General features: G+C 40.2%; 3 protein-coding genes across 8 annotated transcripts in view; 1 reads left to right on the plus strand and 2 right to left on the minus strand.

Annotated features, from left to right (window-relative positions):
• The window catches only part of LOC103133462 (interleukin-31 receptor subunit alpha-like), a 13,983-nt gene extending 10,688 nt beyond the window's left edge, over positions 1-3,295 (minus strand). Inside the window, exons 1-5 of one of the 3 annotated variants that reach the window (XM_007545215.2) lie at positions 2,841-3,290; positions 735-1,004; positions 515-641; positions 253-434; positions 59-162 (exon numbers count right to left, since the gene is read on the minus strand). In XM_007545215.2, the coding sequence (XP_007545277.1) occupies positions 59-162; positions 253-434; positions 515-641; positions 735-1,004; positions 2,841-2,904 (747 nt within the window). In that variant the 5' untranslated portion in view covers positions 2,905-3,290. Of the gene's footprint in view, positions 1-58; positions 163-252; positions 435-514; positions 1,005-2,840 lie in introns of all 3 variants that reach the window. The other 2 variants (XM_007545209.2, XM_007545223.2) reach the window with 2 other exon arrangements.
• A 1,715-nt stretch (positions 3,296-5,010) lies between these two features.
• On the plus strand, positions 5,011-8,603 carry rdh14b (retinol dehydrogenase 14b). The gene is made up of 2 exons (XM_007545232.2): positions 5,011-5,404; positions 6,515-8,603. The coding sequence occupies exons 1-2, from the start codon at positions 5,051-5,053 to the stop codon at positions 7,130-7,132; spliced, it is 972 nt and encodes a 323-aa protein (XP_007545294.1). The 5' UTR covers positions 5,011-5,050; the 3' UTR covers positions 7,133-8,603.
• Positions 8,604-9,692: 1,089 nt separating this feature from the next.
• The window catches only part of si:dkey-174m14.3 (brain-enriched guanylate kinase-associated protein), a 30,628-nt gene continuing 20,548 nt past the window's right edge, over positions 9,693-19,772 (minus strand). For all 4 annotated transcript variants that reach the window (XM_016668407.1, XM_016668424.1, XM_016668417.1 and 1 more), the window contains 2 exons: positions 18,670-18,750; positions 9,693-11,967 (listed from right to left, as the gene is read on the minus strand). In XM_016668407.1, the coding sequence (XP_016523893.1) occupies positions 10,567-11,967; positions 18,670-18,750 (1,482 nt within the window). In that variant the 3' untranslated portion in view covers positions 9,693-10,566. The remainder of the gene's footprint in view (positions 11,968-18,669; positions 18,751-19,772) is intronic.

Genomic DNA, 19,772 nt, shown 5'->3' on the forward strand with positions numbered 1-19,772 from the left:
CACACACACACACACACACACACACACACACACACACACACAATTGCGTTCTTCCTACCTTGTAGTATTTGACTTGACAACGGGGTTCATCCGGGTCCCACTTTACCGACAGATGCTCCGACGAGGGAGTTATCTTCAAATTCTTTGGAGGATTAATTTTCGCTGAGGAAACATGTAGTAATCATCACGACACAGAAAATCATTAGGATAAACAGATGCATATTTGTGAAACTTTTAACTGATGTTACTTACTTATGCTATGTGGATCAAACACGTAGGGGTCAGAGTCCGTCTCCCAGTATTGAGTTTTTGCTCTGACTTTAATTGTGTATGAGTTAAAAAAGTACATATAATCAAGTATATCATCTGCCAAACGTGTGGAATTGTGTGTGCAGTTCACTCCTTGCGACTTGCAGATTTCCACCGAGGAATTGCTACAGAAAGAAAAAAATATGTATTAAAACTAATAATTTAACAGCATTTAATTGGCTAAATGAAGACGTGCTTAACGTACTTAAGAATGGTGTAGTTTGTTTGTGAAGAATCCATATGATGCTCCCATGAACATGTGAAGAGCTTAGGCACGCCGTTGGGCTTATTTACATCATAATGCAAGACACATGTGATATTTTTAGGCTTTGCTGCAAAGAAAAAAAAACACGTAAAGACTGTAATGTCATGGCAGGAATGACAAGCAATACTAATCGATAAAATATAGAAGATTTTTTTTTTACAATATGTCCTTATAGTGACGCCTCCTAAGAGCTGATCCCCATAAGAGCTGTGACACTGCACAGCTGCGCTTGATTGAGTGAAGTTTCTCAGTGACAAGACAGTGTGTGTTGCGTTTATGGTTTTTGACAGGCTTTCACTGATGTGTATTCCGTTCAGGGTCCAGAAGACTTTGCCGTTATTTGAACAGGACGTTTGGCACACTATCTCAACACTGGAGTTCTGTTCTACGTACAGATCTTTAGGGTAAACGTCACAGATCACATGAGGGCCTGCAGGAAATAAAAATGGAAGGAAAAGTTCACTCATTGTCATGATTCCCATTAACTCTTTAGTTGTTTGCACTAAGCACCCAGCCTTATGTCTCACTGTGTTTTTGAAGAAGGTTTTGAATAATTTCTTGACTTTCCTTTGAATATTATATTTTGTTTATCTCACCCTGGATTTAATTAGTCTCCTTTTTTTTTTCGAAAATTGTTGGTCTAAATCAGAGCAAAATACATTAATGTTTACAGTGGTAACAGGAAAAAACGTGAGCAAGCCCAACTGATGGGAAGACTTTTGCAAATCACTGTGTTACATCAACAACATATGAAATACTAATTAAACATTAAACACCAATTCCTAATTCTGGGTCAATACCAAAGCCTCCCAAGTCAAATACATTATTGGTAATAATTGCAAAAATTAACAATAAAAACAAAAATTTCTCTAAGTAGGCACTGTAACTAAGCTTATACTTTTACAAAAACGAATAATTCTCTAAGTAATTAGTGTGACTAAGCTCATAATTTGATTTATTTGTTCACCGTCTTTGCACTCAGATTTGCGTGACACTAAGACAGACTATTTTAAATATGACTCTGCCTTTCACTTTCATTTGAGTTCCTAAGACGGAGCTTTGCTCCTGGCTTCTGGGAAACGATACAGACTCACCCTCAGGGGATTTACATCACAATAGAAATATGCTAGATTCTACGACAGAAAACAATAATATGAGCGGTGGCAAATAAAACTCCACTGTGTGTGAAGTTTCTTTTCCTACTTTTCTGACCTTTGTGTTTACTCCTGGTCAGCTGCCAATAGCAATGGAAAAAGCAGCTTCATTAGTTTTTGGAAACTAAGAGTTTGCGTGGATCATTTCCAGTTCAAGTGACTCAACTTTGTCTGTTGCAGCTCCATGAGCAAATCCCCTGCAGCCCCTATATTAATATTCAAGCCTCTAGAAAGTTTAAATATTTGTCATGTTATAACCAGGCTTCAATGTATCTTATTGGGATTTCACATGAAAAAAAAAACAAACAACAAAAGGCAGCCAATCCTTGTGAAATAAACACAAATATAAAAATGTAGTGTGGATTTACCCCCTATTAATCTGATGCATCTGAATAAAATGAATTGCAAATTCAAACTGAAGTCACCTGATTTCCAGTTCAAGTGACTCAACTTTGTTGCAGTTCCATGAGCAAATCCCCTGCAGCCCTTATATTAATATTCAAGCCTCTAGAAAGTGTCCTGGCCTCAAAGAATCAGACAGATCAGAGATGTTGTGGAAATCTTAAAGCAGAGTTAGCTTACAAAATAATATGTAAAAGCGCTGTTGTTAAGAGACAAGCACAGCTTGGAGACGCAAACCCCCAAAAAGCTTCACAGCAGTTTTGACACTGACTCAATATGTATCACCTTTTGAGATTTTCCTTTGAAAAAGTATTTCTAAACTACAGGTGATCAAGATTTTCACTCCACTTCAGATTATGAGTATTGCAGCTATGAAATCATATAAAAAAAAAACATAAAACGTGAAGGAGCATGAATACTGGCAGAAAGCTTAGAATGAGATGCAGCTGGTAGACATTTCTTTGCAAAAACGCCAGCACACAAAAAGAAACTGATATTTGATAATTGAATATGAGATAGATCATCAGAAACGCGGAGTGAACATGAAACCAATAAAGAAAAACCACACACACAAACGGGTTTCCCCCCAAATCTGTCAAACGACTTGTCAGCAATTTTTTTAATGATTTGTGTTTTAAACGTTTATTTTTAACTAAAACACGCAAAATAAATAAATAATAATAATAATAATAATAAAAAGTTTTTCCTACCTTTGAAAGAGTCGCAGAGAGAGAGAAAGAGAGCCGCAACCACAAAAATCGAAAACAGGGACATGATTTCTCCTTATGTCCAGTTCTCATGGAAATCGTCGGTAAAGAACTATAACAATAAAAGAGACAAAAGCAGTTGAGTCACATGTACTGAGGCTGTTACAACAGACTGCAACCGTCCACCGACGCGCATTTACTCCACCCGCTCTCAATGTCAGCTAACAGGAACTGAAGCAAACCCTGAAATAAACGGGAGGCATTACCTAACTGGAAACGCTGCAAAGAATAAAGGGAAGTGAAGCAACTTGCGGGCAGCTTTCAAACACTTAAGATAAGACCATCCTCACCCCATTTTCTATCTTATGAATCACATTTGACTTTCTCTGATATACTAATAATACATCTTACTTGCCTCGCGCAGCTATATTTGGATGCAAATTAAATGCGGGGAAAACATTGAGACATCGGAGCAATTGAGTTCAGACTATATTCTTTGCTGGACAAACAGAAAACAAATGGGTCATTTTATGCACTCCAGTAAAGCTTTATACGCTGTTTATTCACCCCATTTAACTTCTGCATTGCAACATGACACTCAGCAATGTTCCAAATTGAACACACATGTTTGATGGTTAGACTCTGGCTGAGCTTGGAACTGGATTATTTTCCTCTGTAAAGTTGTAGTTCGAGTTAAAACCTGTTAGAGATGTTAATGACTAACTGTCATTAACACTCCTCCAAATGAAGCTTAGAGAAAATATATCAGTTATTATCAGTCATGTCATTATGGAGGCCCAAGAGTCAATTCCACTGTCAAGACTTAAGCTCTGAAGGTTAAACTTGATTAGAACAATAGAAAAAACGTTAATATCCTCATGAAACTGATCCGTCTGCGAGATATGAGTCAGTGATTCCTGTTATCTCACACCCTCACTGAAGCGTTACATCAAGCAAACCTTTGAAACGTTAATGTCTTACTGTTGTTCTTATAGCTGTTGCTTTTGAGCGTCAGTTAGCTGATAGCACAAGTAATACTTCTTTTTTCAGCTTTAGCCTCGTAATGGCAGCAACAGAGGTTAAACTCTCCTTATTTTTTCAAATTTCTTCTGAAACTAGTGCAAAAAGTATCAATAATGCGGTGGTTTTTAGATCAGTTTTGTGGTTGTCTTTGTAATTCTCGAATAGGTGTACATACAGGGCAAATTGTACACTTAAGCATTTATTAATATAATCATTTGGTTCGGTTATAGTCTATTCATTTAACTTTTTATTTTAAGTAGTAGCGTATAATGTTATGATAAAGCATTTGTTTGATATGACTAGTACTTAAAGTACAGTGTTCATTTTGTGAGTTTTTTTAAACGAAAAACTGTTTTTTTGAACAATAGTTTCGCCCCATTCACAAGTCAACAAGGCAAACTGCGCGCTGTGTGGGCGGAGTTTGAACTCCAGTGTACTGCTGCGATCCAGTGGAGACACCGCGGTAGGGAGTCATTTCATACAGTATGCACAAATATGTCACCCTATATCAGGATTGGTAACAATGTTTTTTTTTTTAAACCATTATGAGAATATAATAATAATAATAATAATAATAATAATAATAATAATAATAATAGCTCCCTCAAAATTCACAAAAAATCCCTCTTACTGGCCTGATCCAAATAGAATATCATCTGCAAAATGCAAAGATGAATCCTGAGGATGTTAACCCAGACAGCCTCCTCTCTATGACTGCACTCCCAGACTCTGTCCATGAACCATGTGACAAATGACAGTCCTGCCATAGACAAAGTAACACCAGAAAAAGTTTACTTTGTCCAAAAACGTGAACAGAGCCCTTCTTTTGATTCACATGAGGGAAACTCCTCCCTTACTACTTATTAAAAGTTCTACCCAGATCTTGTGCCGGCTGACTGCTAAGGAAGTGTACTTAAATGGTTGTGACCCGGAAGACTTACACAGAAATACTCTTTTTTGTTTGTTCGTTTGTTTGTTTTATTTTATTTCTATTCATACTATGTTTTGTGAAAAATATTGTTAAAAATATTGTTAATTAGCTCACTTTTTTCAATATCATACTTAGTATAAAAATACGACACTACAATTTGCACGTGCCATAATCAGCATCACAGACACTATCATTTCCGGGGTAAATTTGTAACTTGTATAGATAACATACCTTGTCGTCCTTGATAACCGGCCCATACATGTCAACGGCAGTGTTAATAGCCGCTGTTGTTGGCGGCGGGGTTCTGCTCCTAATGCGCCGTCTCTTCCCCCGGCGGAAAGCAGTAAAGCTGCTCCAGTATCCAACCGACACCATGCGTGGAAAGACTGTGATAGTGACTGGGGCTAACAGCGGGATAGGGAAGGCCTTGGCCGGGGAGCTGCTGAAGCTTCGCGCCCGGGTCATCATGGCCTGCCGGGACCTGCGGAGCGCCGAGGACGTAGCCCAGGACCTGAGGAGCCAAGCCGGGCCAGAGCAGGGGGAGGTGGTCATCAAGCACCTGGACTTGGCTTCCCTCCGATCTGTCCGGAATTTTTGTGAGGAAATCAACAAGGTAACAATGTGGATAGATGTTTTTTGGTTTATTTACCAGCTGGCTTCCAGTACAATCCATCTATTGTTGTGTTTTGTTAGTGTTGTTTGGTCCAAAAGGAGCACTGTCCGTGGTGCTGAACAAAAGATTGACAGGGATCCGCTTATTTACTTACACATCAGAATTATTTCATTAACATAGACCAGTAAAACAGTCACGCAACCTTGTTTCTGATAAATGTAAAAGTTTAACATAAAATAAGGGATAAATGATTCTGTGTATATTCATCATGTCTGATCAATACACACATAAACAATATAAGAACTGACCATTTAACTGATATGAGTCAGCAATTACTTTCCAGCAGAGAGCAGAATCCCGTTAATTATGACAAATTGTTGACTTTCTGATGGAGAAAACCAGACCCACGCCCTGCCTTACCCCACAGCTTTTCTTAGTCTGAAAACATCAGGTGTACATATGATATTTTTGTAGTATTTACCAAATGGACTTTGGGATCATTAAGATTTTTATTTTTATTTTATTCTTTTTTTATTTTTTATTTTTTTGAAAATGTGAGATGGTCTTTGTCTTCTTTTTTGCCCAGTCAGTTTCCTGTTCAATTTATTCAGGTTATTTGCAGTTGTTTATTGATTTGAAACATTTAATTGTGACGAAAAGGGGGTAAAAAATAAGAAAGATTAAGGTGAGTATACTTTCTTTTTGGCCACTGTACTCTAGTGTAATTTATATCACTTTTCTTTCACTGGACAGTAGTTGCCTCTCTTCGCCACTAGATGTCGTCAAATCTCAGTTTGTGGTATTTAAGAAAATAGTATTTCTTCATTTTATTTAATTTGGAAAATGTATACGTTAAGCTTACAATACCCACCATGATATCTACTAAAATTAAATTAATAAAATGAATAAAAATGTAAAATACAACGTGTTCTAGAAATAAGTAATAGTACTGGAATTAGAAGTAGCCTCAAGCCCTCTTCACCTACACTTCCAGTACCAACAGTCTAATTTAGAAAAAACTATAAATAATATGTATTTCTTGCATACTTGTTAAGATCTAAATAATCTGAAATTGTAAAATCTAAAATGTTTCTATGTTTTTGTTGTCAGGAGGAACCTAAGATTGATGTGCTGGTCAACAACGCCGGGATCTATCAGTGTCCCTACACGAAGACAGAAGATGGTTTTGAGATGCAGTTTGGAGTGAATCACCTGGGCCACTTCCTCCTCACTCACCTGCTGCTGGACCTCCTGAAGGCCTCGTCTCCCAGCCGCATTGTCGTCGTTTCCTCCAAACTCTACAAATACGGCCACATCAACTTTGACGACTTGAACAGCGAAGGGAACTACGATAAAGCTTTCTGCTACAGCCAGAGCAAGCTGGCCAACCTGCTGTTCACGCTCAAGCTGGCTCATCAGCTCGAGGGCACGGCGGTCACGGTCAACGCCCTCACCCCGGGGATGGTGAGGACCAGGCTGGGCCGCCACGTCCAAATCCCTCTGCTGGCTAAGCCGCTGTTCCACCTTGCCTCGTTGGTCTTCTTGAAGAGTCCGTTGGAGGGAGCCCAGACGCCGCTCTATCTGGCATGTTCCCCCGAGGTGGAGGGGGTGTCGGGGAAGTGCTTCGCTAACTGCGAGGAAGAAGAGTTGATGGCCAAAGCTTCAGACAAACAGGCGGCCAAGAAACTGTGGGACATAAGCAGGAGGATGGTTGGACTCGCAGAGTGACCACGGGGCCAGTTCTGAGGACCGGACTGTTAGGGAATTAAGTGTTCTTGGACGACTTTGTTAATCCACTTCTGCTTGCAGAATTCATTGTGCAAGAGATGGGTTGTGAAAAATCCTCTTTTTTCTTTTTTTTGGTCCTCCCTGAGGATGAAAACTTTAATGGAAAAACATGTTGTGCCTCTGAAATGGGATAATTAGCAGACTTTGTGCTACATTACAGAACTGATTAGATCTCATATTGTGATTTTAATTTTAAGAGGTGCCTGTTCAAGTAAAGTTTTAAAAGAAGTTTTGCCATAATTTTTTTCATCCAGATAACTCTCACCTCTTTATTTGTGGGGAAGTTAAAAGCAGGGTTAGGTTTTATAGTAATATCCCAGGCTTTTAACTTCTCACAGAGCAGCTCAATCTGTCATCTGAAAATGGAAAGAGCATAAAAATTCACAAGAACTGACCATTCAACTAAGCTGACAAAGAATCATTCAGTGAAACAGCCAGGAGGCTTTAATAAATCTGGAGGAGCTGCGGAGATCCGAAGCTTTAATGGGAGAATTTTCCAACAGTACAACTGTTAGTTGTGCTCTCCAAAAATCCAGACTTTTTCACAAAGTGGCACAGAAAAAACTGGGAGATACAAACCCTGCATCATGCTCTGCTCTACTGTGACGGCCTATCATATATAATCCATATTAAATACAACAAACAATCTGGCTCTGGTTTGATAAAATGTAGAAAAGAATATGTATACTTTAAAATAACTGCAGCAAACGTTTCAGTGCAATAAAAGATTTAAAGATACCGTCAGTCTAACTATACATTGCTGAGGATAAGATATTTTGTTCCTATATAACATGACCTTATCAAAGTTCGGAAGCAGACGTCAGGATCAAAGGAACTGGACTCGGTGCGCTCATGAAAGGCGAGCTGAGCCGAGCTGTCACATTTACCTCAACGGCGACGTCTCATTACTGCTTGTGCTCCTCAGATCCTCAGCTGAGTCTTTGTGTGTGCTCAAGTTGTGCGCAGCTTCACGCCGATTTTGCACTGCAAAGCAAGAACAAGCTGAAGGTGGCTGTTTGAACTGATCTCCCCTTAGTGCATTTTTAAGCTTAAATGTTTTTCTGCCACGTCTGTTGGAAGGCTGACGCTGCACCGTGGCGCCCTCTTGTGGATGGATTCAAACTTTACAAGTAAATAACTCTTTTTTTTTTTTTAAATCTCTGCAGGAAGGCCGCCTGAAAGGACATCCATCAACAAGAACAATGAAACTGCTGAACCACAGAAGCGATTAATTTACAAGGCTGCTACTTTAATGAGTTGTTCTTGCCCAAACCAAATCAGCCCCATCAGTCGCTATCACACAAGCCGTTTTAAAGCAGGTTGTTCAGTTGTGAATATAATGTAAAATTTAGTTCTGGTACAACAGAATGAATGTTCCCTTTAAGTGCTAAATAAAGACCATTGACTCCAACTAAACATATCTTACAGTATCTGTTTTTCATTTATGTATCTATTGTTTAGATCAATAATTTAGGAGAAAAATGTGGACATATATTTAGTTTATAATATGCTTAGAACATAAAACACACTGATTGGAGCTAAAAAGTTGTGCATGCTTATCCTTTTTCACTGCTTGCGTTATAAATAATTTAGTCTGTCCAGTTTTACCAGCAACAAATCTTGCCGCAATAAACTAGGTTGGTGCCTAGGCGCTGCTTAGTCAGAAATACCCTCATGAGCTTTTCATTTTTAAATCAGAAAAGCACATTTCGGATTTAAACATCTCAGGTAAATCAATGTTGCCTTGGAAAAAAAAAAACAAATCATGGACTGCTACGTCCTCGTTAGCCAAAACAAACGACAAATGCAATATGATTTGTGTCCCTTTCAAGTGCTGAAATCTGAAATGTGTTCATGTCCTTCTAATCAAGCGTCTGCGTAATAACTCAGTGCCAGTAGTGGAAATGGCACCGAAAAGTTTCCATTTATTTTTATTTATCTTCTTAGATTTGCACATTGAAAGTACAGTGTATTTTCTTAGGGTTGTATGCGATAGAAAAATGGTGTATAATTTAAAGTAGGAGGGAGGTGATATTTTTTTGTTTTTTACAAATGGAAAATCTTTTTTACTTTGATAAACTCATGATGGTGTTGGCAGCATGACAGCAGCACACTTAGATTTAATTCCTCAAAAACAAAATTGAAGTTCGAGGGATATTAATACATTTGCAAGGCTCTGTGTGCACCTGACAGGAATATAAATTACCGGGATCTGTCCGTGAATAACACAAAAATAACTTTCCTCTTCGTGTCGAGTTTGCTGATCTTGGCAAAAATCCATCCCTGCAACCCTATTTTTAAATTTACTACAATGATAAAGCTGAGCTTCATGGTGACTCAGCATGGACGTGCCACACTGCTGCAGGAGCCTGAACGATAAAAAGACTCTCTATGGGTTTGGACGGCTTCACCCTGATCAGAAAACAAATAAAAATCGAACTGTTGTTGCAGTCCCTGTGAAAACGGAGTGATGTTCATGTCTTTTTTCAGGCACCCACACTTGATGTTATAATTTGTGCTTTATTAAGAGAACAAAACAACAAAGTATATGACCATGCATCATTGTCTAAGAAACAAACTTACAGAGGCTTAGGTGGGTGTGGGCGTCCAAATCTGAGGTAGAACGGGGGGGAGGGGGGCATGAGAACCTCTCGAAGAGACAACAGAAGTGCAAAAAAAATCTAATAAATAAATACCGACCGCTAAGACAGGTGTTTACATCTCAAAACGTTCCATCAACAACAAGAAATCACACCCATCAATACTGCTAGAAATCAATTAACAGAAAAGAAATGTTCGTTTGTCTTTTAAGGAATTAATTCGGAATCAATTTCTTCATTAAACAACTCCTCAAAAGGCCGAGATCGTTTCAGCGGATTAAAAACAACGGCCGAAACGAATCTGTGTGCGGCTCATCTCGACTCAAATCTGAGCTCCCAGACATGGCACTGGCAGTTTTTAAATTTATTTACAACTTGCAGGATTATCAATAAAGAACTGCACTTTTCGAATAAATTTGTTGCTAACAACTACTTATAAAATATATCACTCAATTCTTAGTTATTATGCTTTTTTTTATACATTTGAAACGTAAATACGTACACATTCCTATACATTTTAAAATGTCATAAACTCCTCTCTGCCTGTTTCCACCTTAGTTGTGGCTAACTTCTCCCCCCAAAAATATTTGCGATCCTCTGTCGCGTAATCATCTCTCCTAAATGATCTCCACTAGGTTCATCTTTGTGAACCATTTGGCTCCTGGCTGCTTTTCAAACCATTTCCAGCTAAATGGTAGCAGCAACATAACCCAAGTGCACCAAGGCCTTGTGTGTTTAGTCGAATCAAAGGTTTCAACCTCATTTAAAAGTCCTTCAGTTCAGAAGGGTTCCGTAAAGCTGGGCCTTTGTGAGACTGTCCTTCCTTGAAAGCCCCAAAGAGCCAAATTTTTGGTTGTAAGGAGGAGGAGGCGGTGGAGTCGGCGGCGGCTGCTGGCTCGCCTGCACTGGCATGCTGTGCATCTCAACTTGATAGTGCTGCAGCTCTGCGGCCATCTCCAGGGACCTCTGGTGGAGGGACTCGGTGGAGCTGTTGGGACTGGGGTCAACGTACTCCGTGCTCTGGCCTCCAGCTGCAACGTTGCCCTCCCTGTCTTTGGAGCTCCCTGAGTGGTAGAGGCTGTGCTCTGACCCCTGGCTGTCCTCACTCTGGTACAGATGGGCTTGGCTATGTGCTTGCCGCAGTCCAGGGCTGCATTCGGGGCTGGTGGCGACCCACACCGGGTCCATGGTATCTGCGCCGTGATGGTAGTAGTCAGCCCCCTCCTGGAAGCTGCTGTACAGCGGACCAAGGCGGATTTTGGCGGGGCGGACAGAAAAGTGCTGCTCTGAGAAGCTGTAAGGCGAGGCTCTGCCTGGACTGCAGTACGAGTGGGCGCTTAAGTCTTCAACACTAAGCTGTCTCCATCTACCAATCAGTTCCTCCTCCTCGGGGGCTAAAGTGCTGCCTCGGCGACTGTCTCCATAAGCGACACTTGGGGAGGAAGATGGAGGCAGAGGCTCGTACGGCTCACTGAAACAGGAGGACATGGTGCGGCTGTAGACCGGTGAGCTGCCGTTCTGATGGTGGCCCAGCTCAGTCTGTTGGAAAGGGTGAGTGTTCCCAAAGCTCCTTGGACTGTCCCTCTCCCAGGATGAGTCACTCTTTCTCTCATAGTCCCCCGCATCTCTCCATTCCATGTAGAGCGATTGATGACGCGGTGAGGAAGCAGCACTGCTGGGTGGGTCATTGCCTTTGTCCTCCGAGCCACCTCCACTGAAGCTGGAGTAAGAGCTGGAGCCTCCAGCCAGCGCTGCAGGGAACTTGGGGAAATGCTCCTGGGAGAAGCCAGCCTGCAGTCCCACAGAGCCCTCCTCCGGTGTGCTGTCGGTGGAGTTCTGCGGTCCGTACAGGAACGTCCTGTGGCCGTGCACGTCCATGCTGGGCCTCCTCTCGCGGTGACGGTCGTCGGGGCAGTACAGAGCCGTGTCGCTGCTGTACAGGTCGGATTTGTAGGCCGCTCTGAGCCCCAGGCGCTCTCCTGGCCCGAGTCTCTCCAGAATGAACGTATGGTTCTGGGCTTGGGGGCTGGGGGAGCGGGACGCCTGGCTGCTGCTGCAGGCCTCATCTGGCTTTTCAAGCACGTTGGCAATGAGGGAAGTAGAGTCAGGGTAGTCGTGGCAGAGAGGAGACTCTTCCAGATGCATGGTCAGGCGCTCCTGAAAGTCAGCAGGAAGCTGCAAAAATTCAAAGGAAAAGAGACATTCAGAGGAGTATATGGGATAGATGTGTCCGGCACTCATGTATTGAGATGGTTCTCAATTATGAAGCCAGAAAACTTGGAACACAAATAATATTTAGTCTCCTAACACCCACTAGAATTGTTATAATTAAAAAGTCTATCATGCTGAGCATATTAACAACTCCTTCAGGTTTGCTGGAGGTCACACTGAGTAATAAGCATGGAGTTATTGCCATCAGGCTTTCGGGATCACGTTGTCGAGTCGGTAATGTTCTGCATCATTCTGGTGTGTGCAGTTTTCCAAGGTGAGCTCAGTTCGACGTTGCTAATAAATCATATTTCTAACAGTTTTTTTCACCCCCTCCGGCACTCGAAAGTGCTTCCCCCTATAGAGCACCTCCTGAAAGAGCTCTCCGTGAATATCGACAGAACACCTTTTGGTCCAAACAAAATCAATATTTACATTTTTCCTTCTGTAATGAATTTCCTTTCGTGGAGGTTTCAGATCTTTAAAACATCCTCGCTGTACAAAGCACATCTTTTATCAAAGTAGCGGCAGCCTAAAAGCAAACGTTTAAACGGCTTAGCCATCCATGCGCACCCTAGTGAAGTTGGTATCTTTCATAGATCTTATTCAAATACACATGCCGTTAGAAGAAGTGTGAGAGTTTGGCATTGGATTTTCCATCTTTGGCAATATAATGTCCTTTGTCACCAATGAATCAACAGTTGGTGTATTGGAACCAGAGCCAGACCCACTGGGTTGGCCTGATGACCAAATGTTCCCCAACATTTCCCTCACAGATGTCAAGATAATTTAAATAGACCTCTCTAACCTGGCTCATCCTAAAACTGCCAACTCGTATGGTCAGAGGTTTGCATCCAGTCATCATAAATCTGGCAATAATGTCGCATTAATTTGAGGTTTGTCATAATTTGTTTGAATTGTTTATTTTCCAGTGTGGAATGACTGTGCTGTACACAAATGTCATGATTCTTGAATATGGGAATTGGGAGCATAATTTTGAATTTATCATCTAAAAAAGGATCCTAATTATGCATACAGGTTCAAAATTATACATACGACCCCCACTAAAACTCGGCATGTCTTTGCGATCTCCGTCTTGCAACTCCTGCAGCCACTAAGACGTAGAAGGCATCGTTTGGAACAAAAAGGTTTTTTGAGTTATTATTGGGAAGTATATGAATAACTCTATTCTTTTTTTCAGCTGTTATTAAAATGCAAAATGAAACAGATGAATTATTTTAGTGCTTCTGAGAGATGTTTGTCTCATTTCCCATCAGAAACCAATATTTCGGCGGAACAAAACCAGTTTTTAATCCTAAATTTGTCAGGGGTGCAGATCATTTTTTCAGAAATGAAGGAAACCAAAGGGTTTGTGAAGAAGAACTCAGAAGGGTTGACAGATCTCCTATTCCTCTACGGTGTGTGATGCCTTCATGGTTTTGTTCTATTGTCTAGCTCTTATTCACCTCATCGCACTTCGGTACAGTCTGTCCAATAATGTGCATGAAGCACAGTTCCTCCTCAGTCTGTGTGTTTTAGCTGTAAATATGCTTGTCTTGCTGATTGCATCGACCCTCTGTAATCACTTCATCACACCTTCTACCTGGGAAGCTCATTCACCGTTATATAAGTCTGTCAATAGGGGGCCATGACTGCCTCGCCTGGTGGCTCAAAGGTGTGAAGCAGCTGTCTTGTTCCTCTCTAAAAGCACAAAAACTCTGTACCTCAAACTGAAGTGTTTTGTGAAAGAGATAAACGATCAAATTATTTGATAGAGCACATCCTGGGGTGCAAATGATCACTCTTCTAACTGTCAAGCATGGCGGTGGTAACGTCATCCTGTGGGGTTCTTTCACCTGAAAGACATGAATCGAGGTGACCGCCTGCAGGTTTCTCAGCTTCATCTCAAATCAGTGAAAGCTTTTACATACACTGAAAACCCACAAAATCTTACAAAGTATCGTTCATCTAATTTCTGGTACAAATATTTTAGTACACTTAATATAAGTCAAAACCAACTTTACAAGTAAGTTTTCAGCAAGACAGAGGAGCATATTTAAGTCCAGTAAGTCCTTGATATTGATGAAAAAGTACTAGTTCCACCGGCAGAACGTTTCTCTTCTAATGTGGGAGCAATATCTTGTTGTAAGTGGAATAATCTGCTAGTGCCGCTGGCGTTTTAAAATCAATATCAGGGAATTACTGATTTAAAACAAGCTTCTATTTATCTTGCTGAAAAGTTACTTCTAAGTTGGTTTTGTCTTATTTCAATCAGTCAAATATTTCCTCTGGAAAATAGGCAGAAATACTTGGTAAGATTTTGTGGTTTTGCAGTGTAACAGAGGGTTCTGACAAACACAGTGATCCTAAACTGTAGCTGCCCAGAAGAGACAGACCGAATGCTACCAGAACCTTGATGATGGCTGTAAGGTATGGTACGGTCCATTCTGTCTTAATCCAGGATTAGCCGTCTCTGTTTATGCAGAAAGTGTGTCAGTTTGTCTATTTTATAACTTAAGCATTTACTCAGCTATTGTTTGCAGCAACCGTGTTTCTGAATAGAAAAAGTCATCTTCTCTTCCAGCCTCCAAAGAAGATGAGAATATGTTGTCCACGAAAGACAAATAGAGTCGCATTTCTCAGAAGAGAAAGCCACTGTTCTAATTTGAGCATTTCTCAGAATGAAAGCTTCCATCATCCATCTGTGAGCTCACCATTGCAACAAGTAATAAGTTAACTGCGGTGCATCATCACCAGCAATCTAGTCAGTTGTTCCTAAATGGCTAAAAGAGAAAAGCCAATTATAACTTTCTATTTAAAAAAAAAAGATAGGCAATTTAGCAAAACATGAGGACAGTTTATCATAACAGTTTGATTGCAACCAAGCAAAATGCAGATTAATTACTGCCCACACTTTTTTTTTCTCTGCTAGTGTTTTTTTTTGTTTTTTTTTTATAGAAGATGCCTTAAAGCTTAATATGAAGCGAGCCTTTCACACCCTTGCTTGTACTTGTTTTTGCAGCCAAACAAACAGCTAAAGCACTTCTGCGGGCGCTGAAGAGCCGCGGCACTTCTCAAAAAACGCAGCTCCAGCATCCATCAGTATTCTTTCAATTAGCTTCCACCCACAGAACCAGCAGACCGGCGGACGGCCAGAGAAAGCACACACGACCTCTGACCCCCCCTCTTGCTGTTTGGCCCGAGAGGCTACTGTAGCTTGACTGTTTCTCACTTCATGAGAAACCTTTGCCAGAGCTCAAGCTCCACTGCTCGGTTTACTGAAAACATGCTGTTGGTATTTTATGAGTCTTGCGCAACCGGAATGGATTTTGCATCGATATTTTTATGCAGTCACATCACCGCACGCTTTAACCTTGTGGACATGCGCCAGCTTTCCCTGTGACATATAGGGAAAAGGCACGAGGCCCACGGCTGATGCAGCAGAAAGCCGAGCCAAGCTGGTTGAGTGTTTAAAGCGCTCATCAATACTCGCATGCACTCTTTTCACAAGCAACAGCAGGATTGTATGATGAGGCTGCAGTGCGCTCCCCAGCCCCATTTTGCAGCACACTGTAGTTTTTGCCTCATCTGTCCTTCACATTGCCTGACAATGTGCCTTGAAGTCGTTCCCCTGCTGATGAGCACCTAACAAACCTTGCATCTCTTGTTTTATATATAGCTCAAATGCACGTTGCACAGCAGGGAGGATAATTAAAGTCCTATGGGTTTCATTTTTGAAGCGTAATTCAGATTTCTTTAATGAATAATCTCCAGCAACAAAAGTAGACAAATAGCAATGTTATACTTATTGTCACTTCTGGAAAACATAAATAAATAAAGTCTTGTAACAAATTCATCTTTCTCCAATAAAGAGATGAAGGCCTCCGATAAAATCACCAGAACCAAAACAGTTGGTATCCTGAACAATTGGAAAACAAATGGAAATATAGCATTACTTGAATGATTTACTTCTTTAAAGTTCAGAAAGTCTGGGATTTTTCAGTTTGGGTTTCTGTTTGCTTGGATGAACTTTAACTTGAGACAGGGAGCCATTCCTCTTAACTGGATGATGACACTAAATTATCTTGACACCAAATGAAAAGAATGGTAAAGGAGGACGATAAATCTCCAAAACTCACTGATGACTGTGGCAAAGATTGTCTTTTTAGTTTCAGGTGTGATGCTAAGAGGCATTATGTTTTTGCTACTTGGTTCTGTTGAACCAGAAATGGATGTTATTTTTTTCCTTATTTTGAATTTTTTACATAAGTACATTAATTGCTTTATCTAATGCACTTTTTTATATTGATTACTGAAATTCAAGATCACACGAGTTCAAAAAAAACAACAAAAAAACAGACAGATTAAAGTTGCTACCACAACCATTGCATGCTACCAAGATAAGATAGCAGCATGTTTAGGAGGCATTCCAGCAAAAAAGTCTTCTCTGTCCTATTTCACAATTTTAAACGTGTCCAGATGTTAAACTCAAGTTGGACTGCAACTGGAGCAGTAGTGCGCTTTCGTCATATTAGACTAAAGTCTGTTTTACAAAACATTTTCGTCGTCAACCTACAAAAACTATCCGCTTCTGGACATGCAGAAAACTGGAGAAAATGCATAAAAGTGCTCAGCTGTGAGTTTTTAGAAGTGGAGCCGGCAGTGATGACAGGAGGCGTGGCGCAGCTCTCAACTGAACGCTGAACTCTACACATAAAATCGAAATCCCTGAAATCCCTACGTCACTATTATTAAAACAATAGTGGCAGACAACTTCAGAGTTGCAATTCTGGTGGAGCAAATGCATTAAAAATTAATAATCTATGTCATCTTTTAATGCTTTATGTTGGCAACGGTTTCCAAGTCTTTTTCGTGATTTAAAAACCTGCAGCTGTCCGGTCGCACAAGCCATACATTATGATATTACTCCTTCGACCTCTGCAGCTGGTGTGTCCTTACACAGGTCTAAAACCGGGTTGTAACTAAACTGCACCTGGCAATTCAGAGACGTAACAGTTGGAAACTGACGTCAGCTCGCTCCCCACATCGGTCCTTTTATAAAGCTCAGCAATGCCAAAAAGACGCTTTAATCCCGCAGTAACTGTTTTTTGGCAAAGAAACACTTCTAATGAGTCTGGTGCGACTTGAATTATGAGCGCGTGTAAAGGATCCTCGTGCCTTCTGTTAAGCATGGTGAATGTTCTGTGATGCTGTGGGCCTGTGCATGACATCATGAATTACTTAAAACACCGGGAGATTTTAAATAGAAAACAACAACAACAACAACAATGGGCTGCCACTTGGTCCTTCAACAAGATAATATTCCAGACAGAAATGTTTTATCAGGCACAAAATCAACTTTATTTTAGAGTCAGTTGCTGGATTTTACAAGACAGATCCCTGCAACTTTGTTAGATATAATAAGAGAGGACTAATTGTTGTCCTATTGATAAAACAGGGCTGCGCAAAGTATTACCAGCACAGATGTCGGTAAGTGTTAACAAGTAAATATATGTTCTAGCCTTTAACATTTTATTTCTCTAAACTTAAAAAAATAAATAAATAAATAAACTGCTGCACAGAAAGATCCCTACCTTTTTGGACCTTTATGGTTGCCTTGATAATTTAATGTTGTGAATCTTCCAGTAAGTATGTCATAAATCCTCTTTATAGTTTGTTAAAAATGATTGCATTTTGTCTAAATCGTCCCCCCAACTACAAGGAGTGATTATATTCAATCAAATCAGGAGAGAATCAGCAACAATTAAGTGATGATGGAGCCATAAAGCACATAGGAAATCTATTTAATGTTTAGTAATAGAGCGTTTACTGCAGCTGCCACTGTGATTGAAAACGCTGCATTGTTGCACCTTTTCCCTTTTTAGTCAAAACATTGCTTGCCTCCAATTTAAGGGCCTGCATTTTGTGAGTTTTCAAACAGCAATAATAACTTAATAAGTTTGCAGGTAATTATTTTTCTTAATTACCTACTGTATGTGCACAACCGCAGAGCTGTAGTCTAATTTTTATTTTTTATTTTTGGTGTTTCAGGTGATCCACAATGCTGAGCACTGTTTTTCACAGCTAAACAGATCTAGGAGAGTATGAGCTAATGTCAGTACCTTTTCCATGCCTTGGAGCTGTTTAATATTTTTAAACTTTGCTTCTTTCATCGCTCAGAGGTGAAGGTTATTCAGGCAAATAACCTTCGGCTTTAATTCTCCTGCAGCGCCTCAGTCGCTGCTGCAGCAACTTCCTGTTCGTGTCCTTCTGCCAACTCTCTTATCTTTCCTGGCTTTCTCAGGGCAAAAACGACCTTCTCATTACAGTCAAGACAGCAATTTCTTTTTTCTTTTTTTTTTTTGCCTAAATTTCAGCCCCGGCAGTATTCTTAAAACCACTCACTCATTCAATGCAGCTTAAATGGAAATATGTTTTTTTTTTCCCCTCCTTCTATATCCACTCATCCACTTGATGTCAAATGTCAGCACCAAAAGCTTTCATAGTTTTCTTTTTGGTTTTTTTCGTGTGCATAAAAAGGGACAAAGGTTTTGAACTGCGTGAAAAGCAGTGGGAGCTGTTAAAAATAGGTTTTGGGAGAGGGTAAAGGACAGGTGGTTCAAGGAAAGCTTCGCGATTGAAGCTGGTGAGAGTGGGTGGAGGTCTCACCTCGGAGAGCTGGGCTCTGTACAGAGACTTGTTGCACTGCAGCAGCTGAACAGCCAAGTTACAGTCTTTTCTGTACAGCTCCTGCGGAGGCAGAACACGGACAAAACCAAAAGATTAATAAAAAAAATGTATTTGTATCATGTTTTGCTTTTTTGCTTTTTTTAATGCTTTTTACATGCATTTATAATAATAAACTGTATTTAAACACAGCTGTGGAAAATATGTAGCTATTTATTTCATGCACAGAATGTTACGTAAGGTTTGATGACTTGGGCACATTTTGCACTTTTCTTCTAATTTGCTTGTGTTTGGCTAAATAGTGATGAAAAATCCCATTCTGTATGCCATAAACTGGGGAGAAAAAAAAGTGTTTGCACATTTCGGAACCTCCAAATTCATTCATTCAGAAATAGTAACTGGGAGTTTTCTATCCTTCCGCTAAAACCCACCCAATATCACTCAAAGTCTCTGAATTTCCTAATGGTATTTTCCTGTTTTAGATTTTTCTTTAAAGGCTGATGATTGAAACTTGTCCTGCAGACTGGTGTTTTCATGTATTTTTAATAAAATCCCCTCCTATTTACACATGGTTGTAAAACCTGATGCTACTTTGAGAGCTTTAATGAAATGTCGTCTCCCCACTTTGCTCACACCTAGGAAATAAACACTATCGCCACGTCCTGAGATTGGAAATGAAATTCATTTGCAGTCTAAGGCTGCAATCTACGTCTGCATAGGAGAACAAAACTCTGCAGCAAAGAATAGATTGAAATTCATGGAATGAACCACAGAGTTTAAAAAACCCCAAAGGAAACAATATTTTTCTCAAAATTTGTGTTAATTTTTCATATGAAGTGTCCGCCACATTTATCAGCACCTCTGTAAAATGTTTAAAAAAAAAACAAAACCATTAAAATAAATTCAACACAACCATATCCTGTAGTTAATGTAAGTATTTTCAGCTAAGCTTAAGCATAATTGAGCATTTGATTCTTCCGCATCTGAATGCTTTTATTGGGCACTTAATACTCGTAGATTGACTATTACTGCAGTTCTGATTGGTCAACTTTTTACAGCCTTTTTTTTCACTGAAAAACAGAACA

The sequence above is a fragment of the Poecilia formosa genome, unplaced genomic scaffold (genome assembly GCF_000485575.1).
Source record: "Poecilia formosa unplaced genomic scaffold, Poecilia_formosa-5.1.2 Scaffold1, whole genome shotgun sequence".
In the NCBI taxonomy this organism is placed as follows: Eukaryota; Metazoa; Chordata; class Actinopteri; order Cyprinodontiformes; family Poeciliidae; genus Poecilia; species Poecilia formosa.

Excerpts from the sequence above, each read along its gene's own strand:
- rdh14b (XM_007545232.2), top strand. The coding sequence starts at position 5,051 with ATGTCAACGGCAGTGTTAATAGCCGCTGTTGTTGGCGGCGGGGTTCTG. Across the intron at positions 5,405-6,514 it reads TTTGTGAGGAAATCAACAAG|GAGGAACCTAAGATTGATGT; the intron begins GTAACAATGTGG and ends TTTTGTTGTCAG.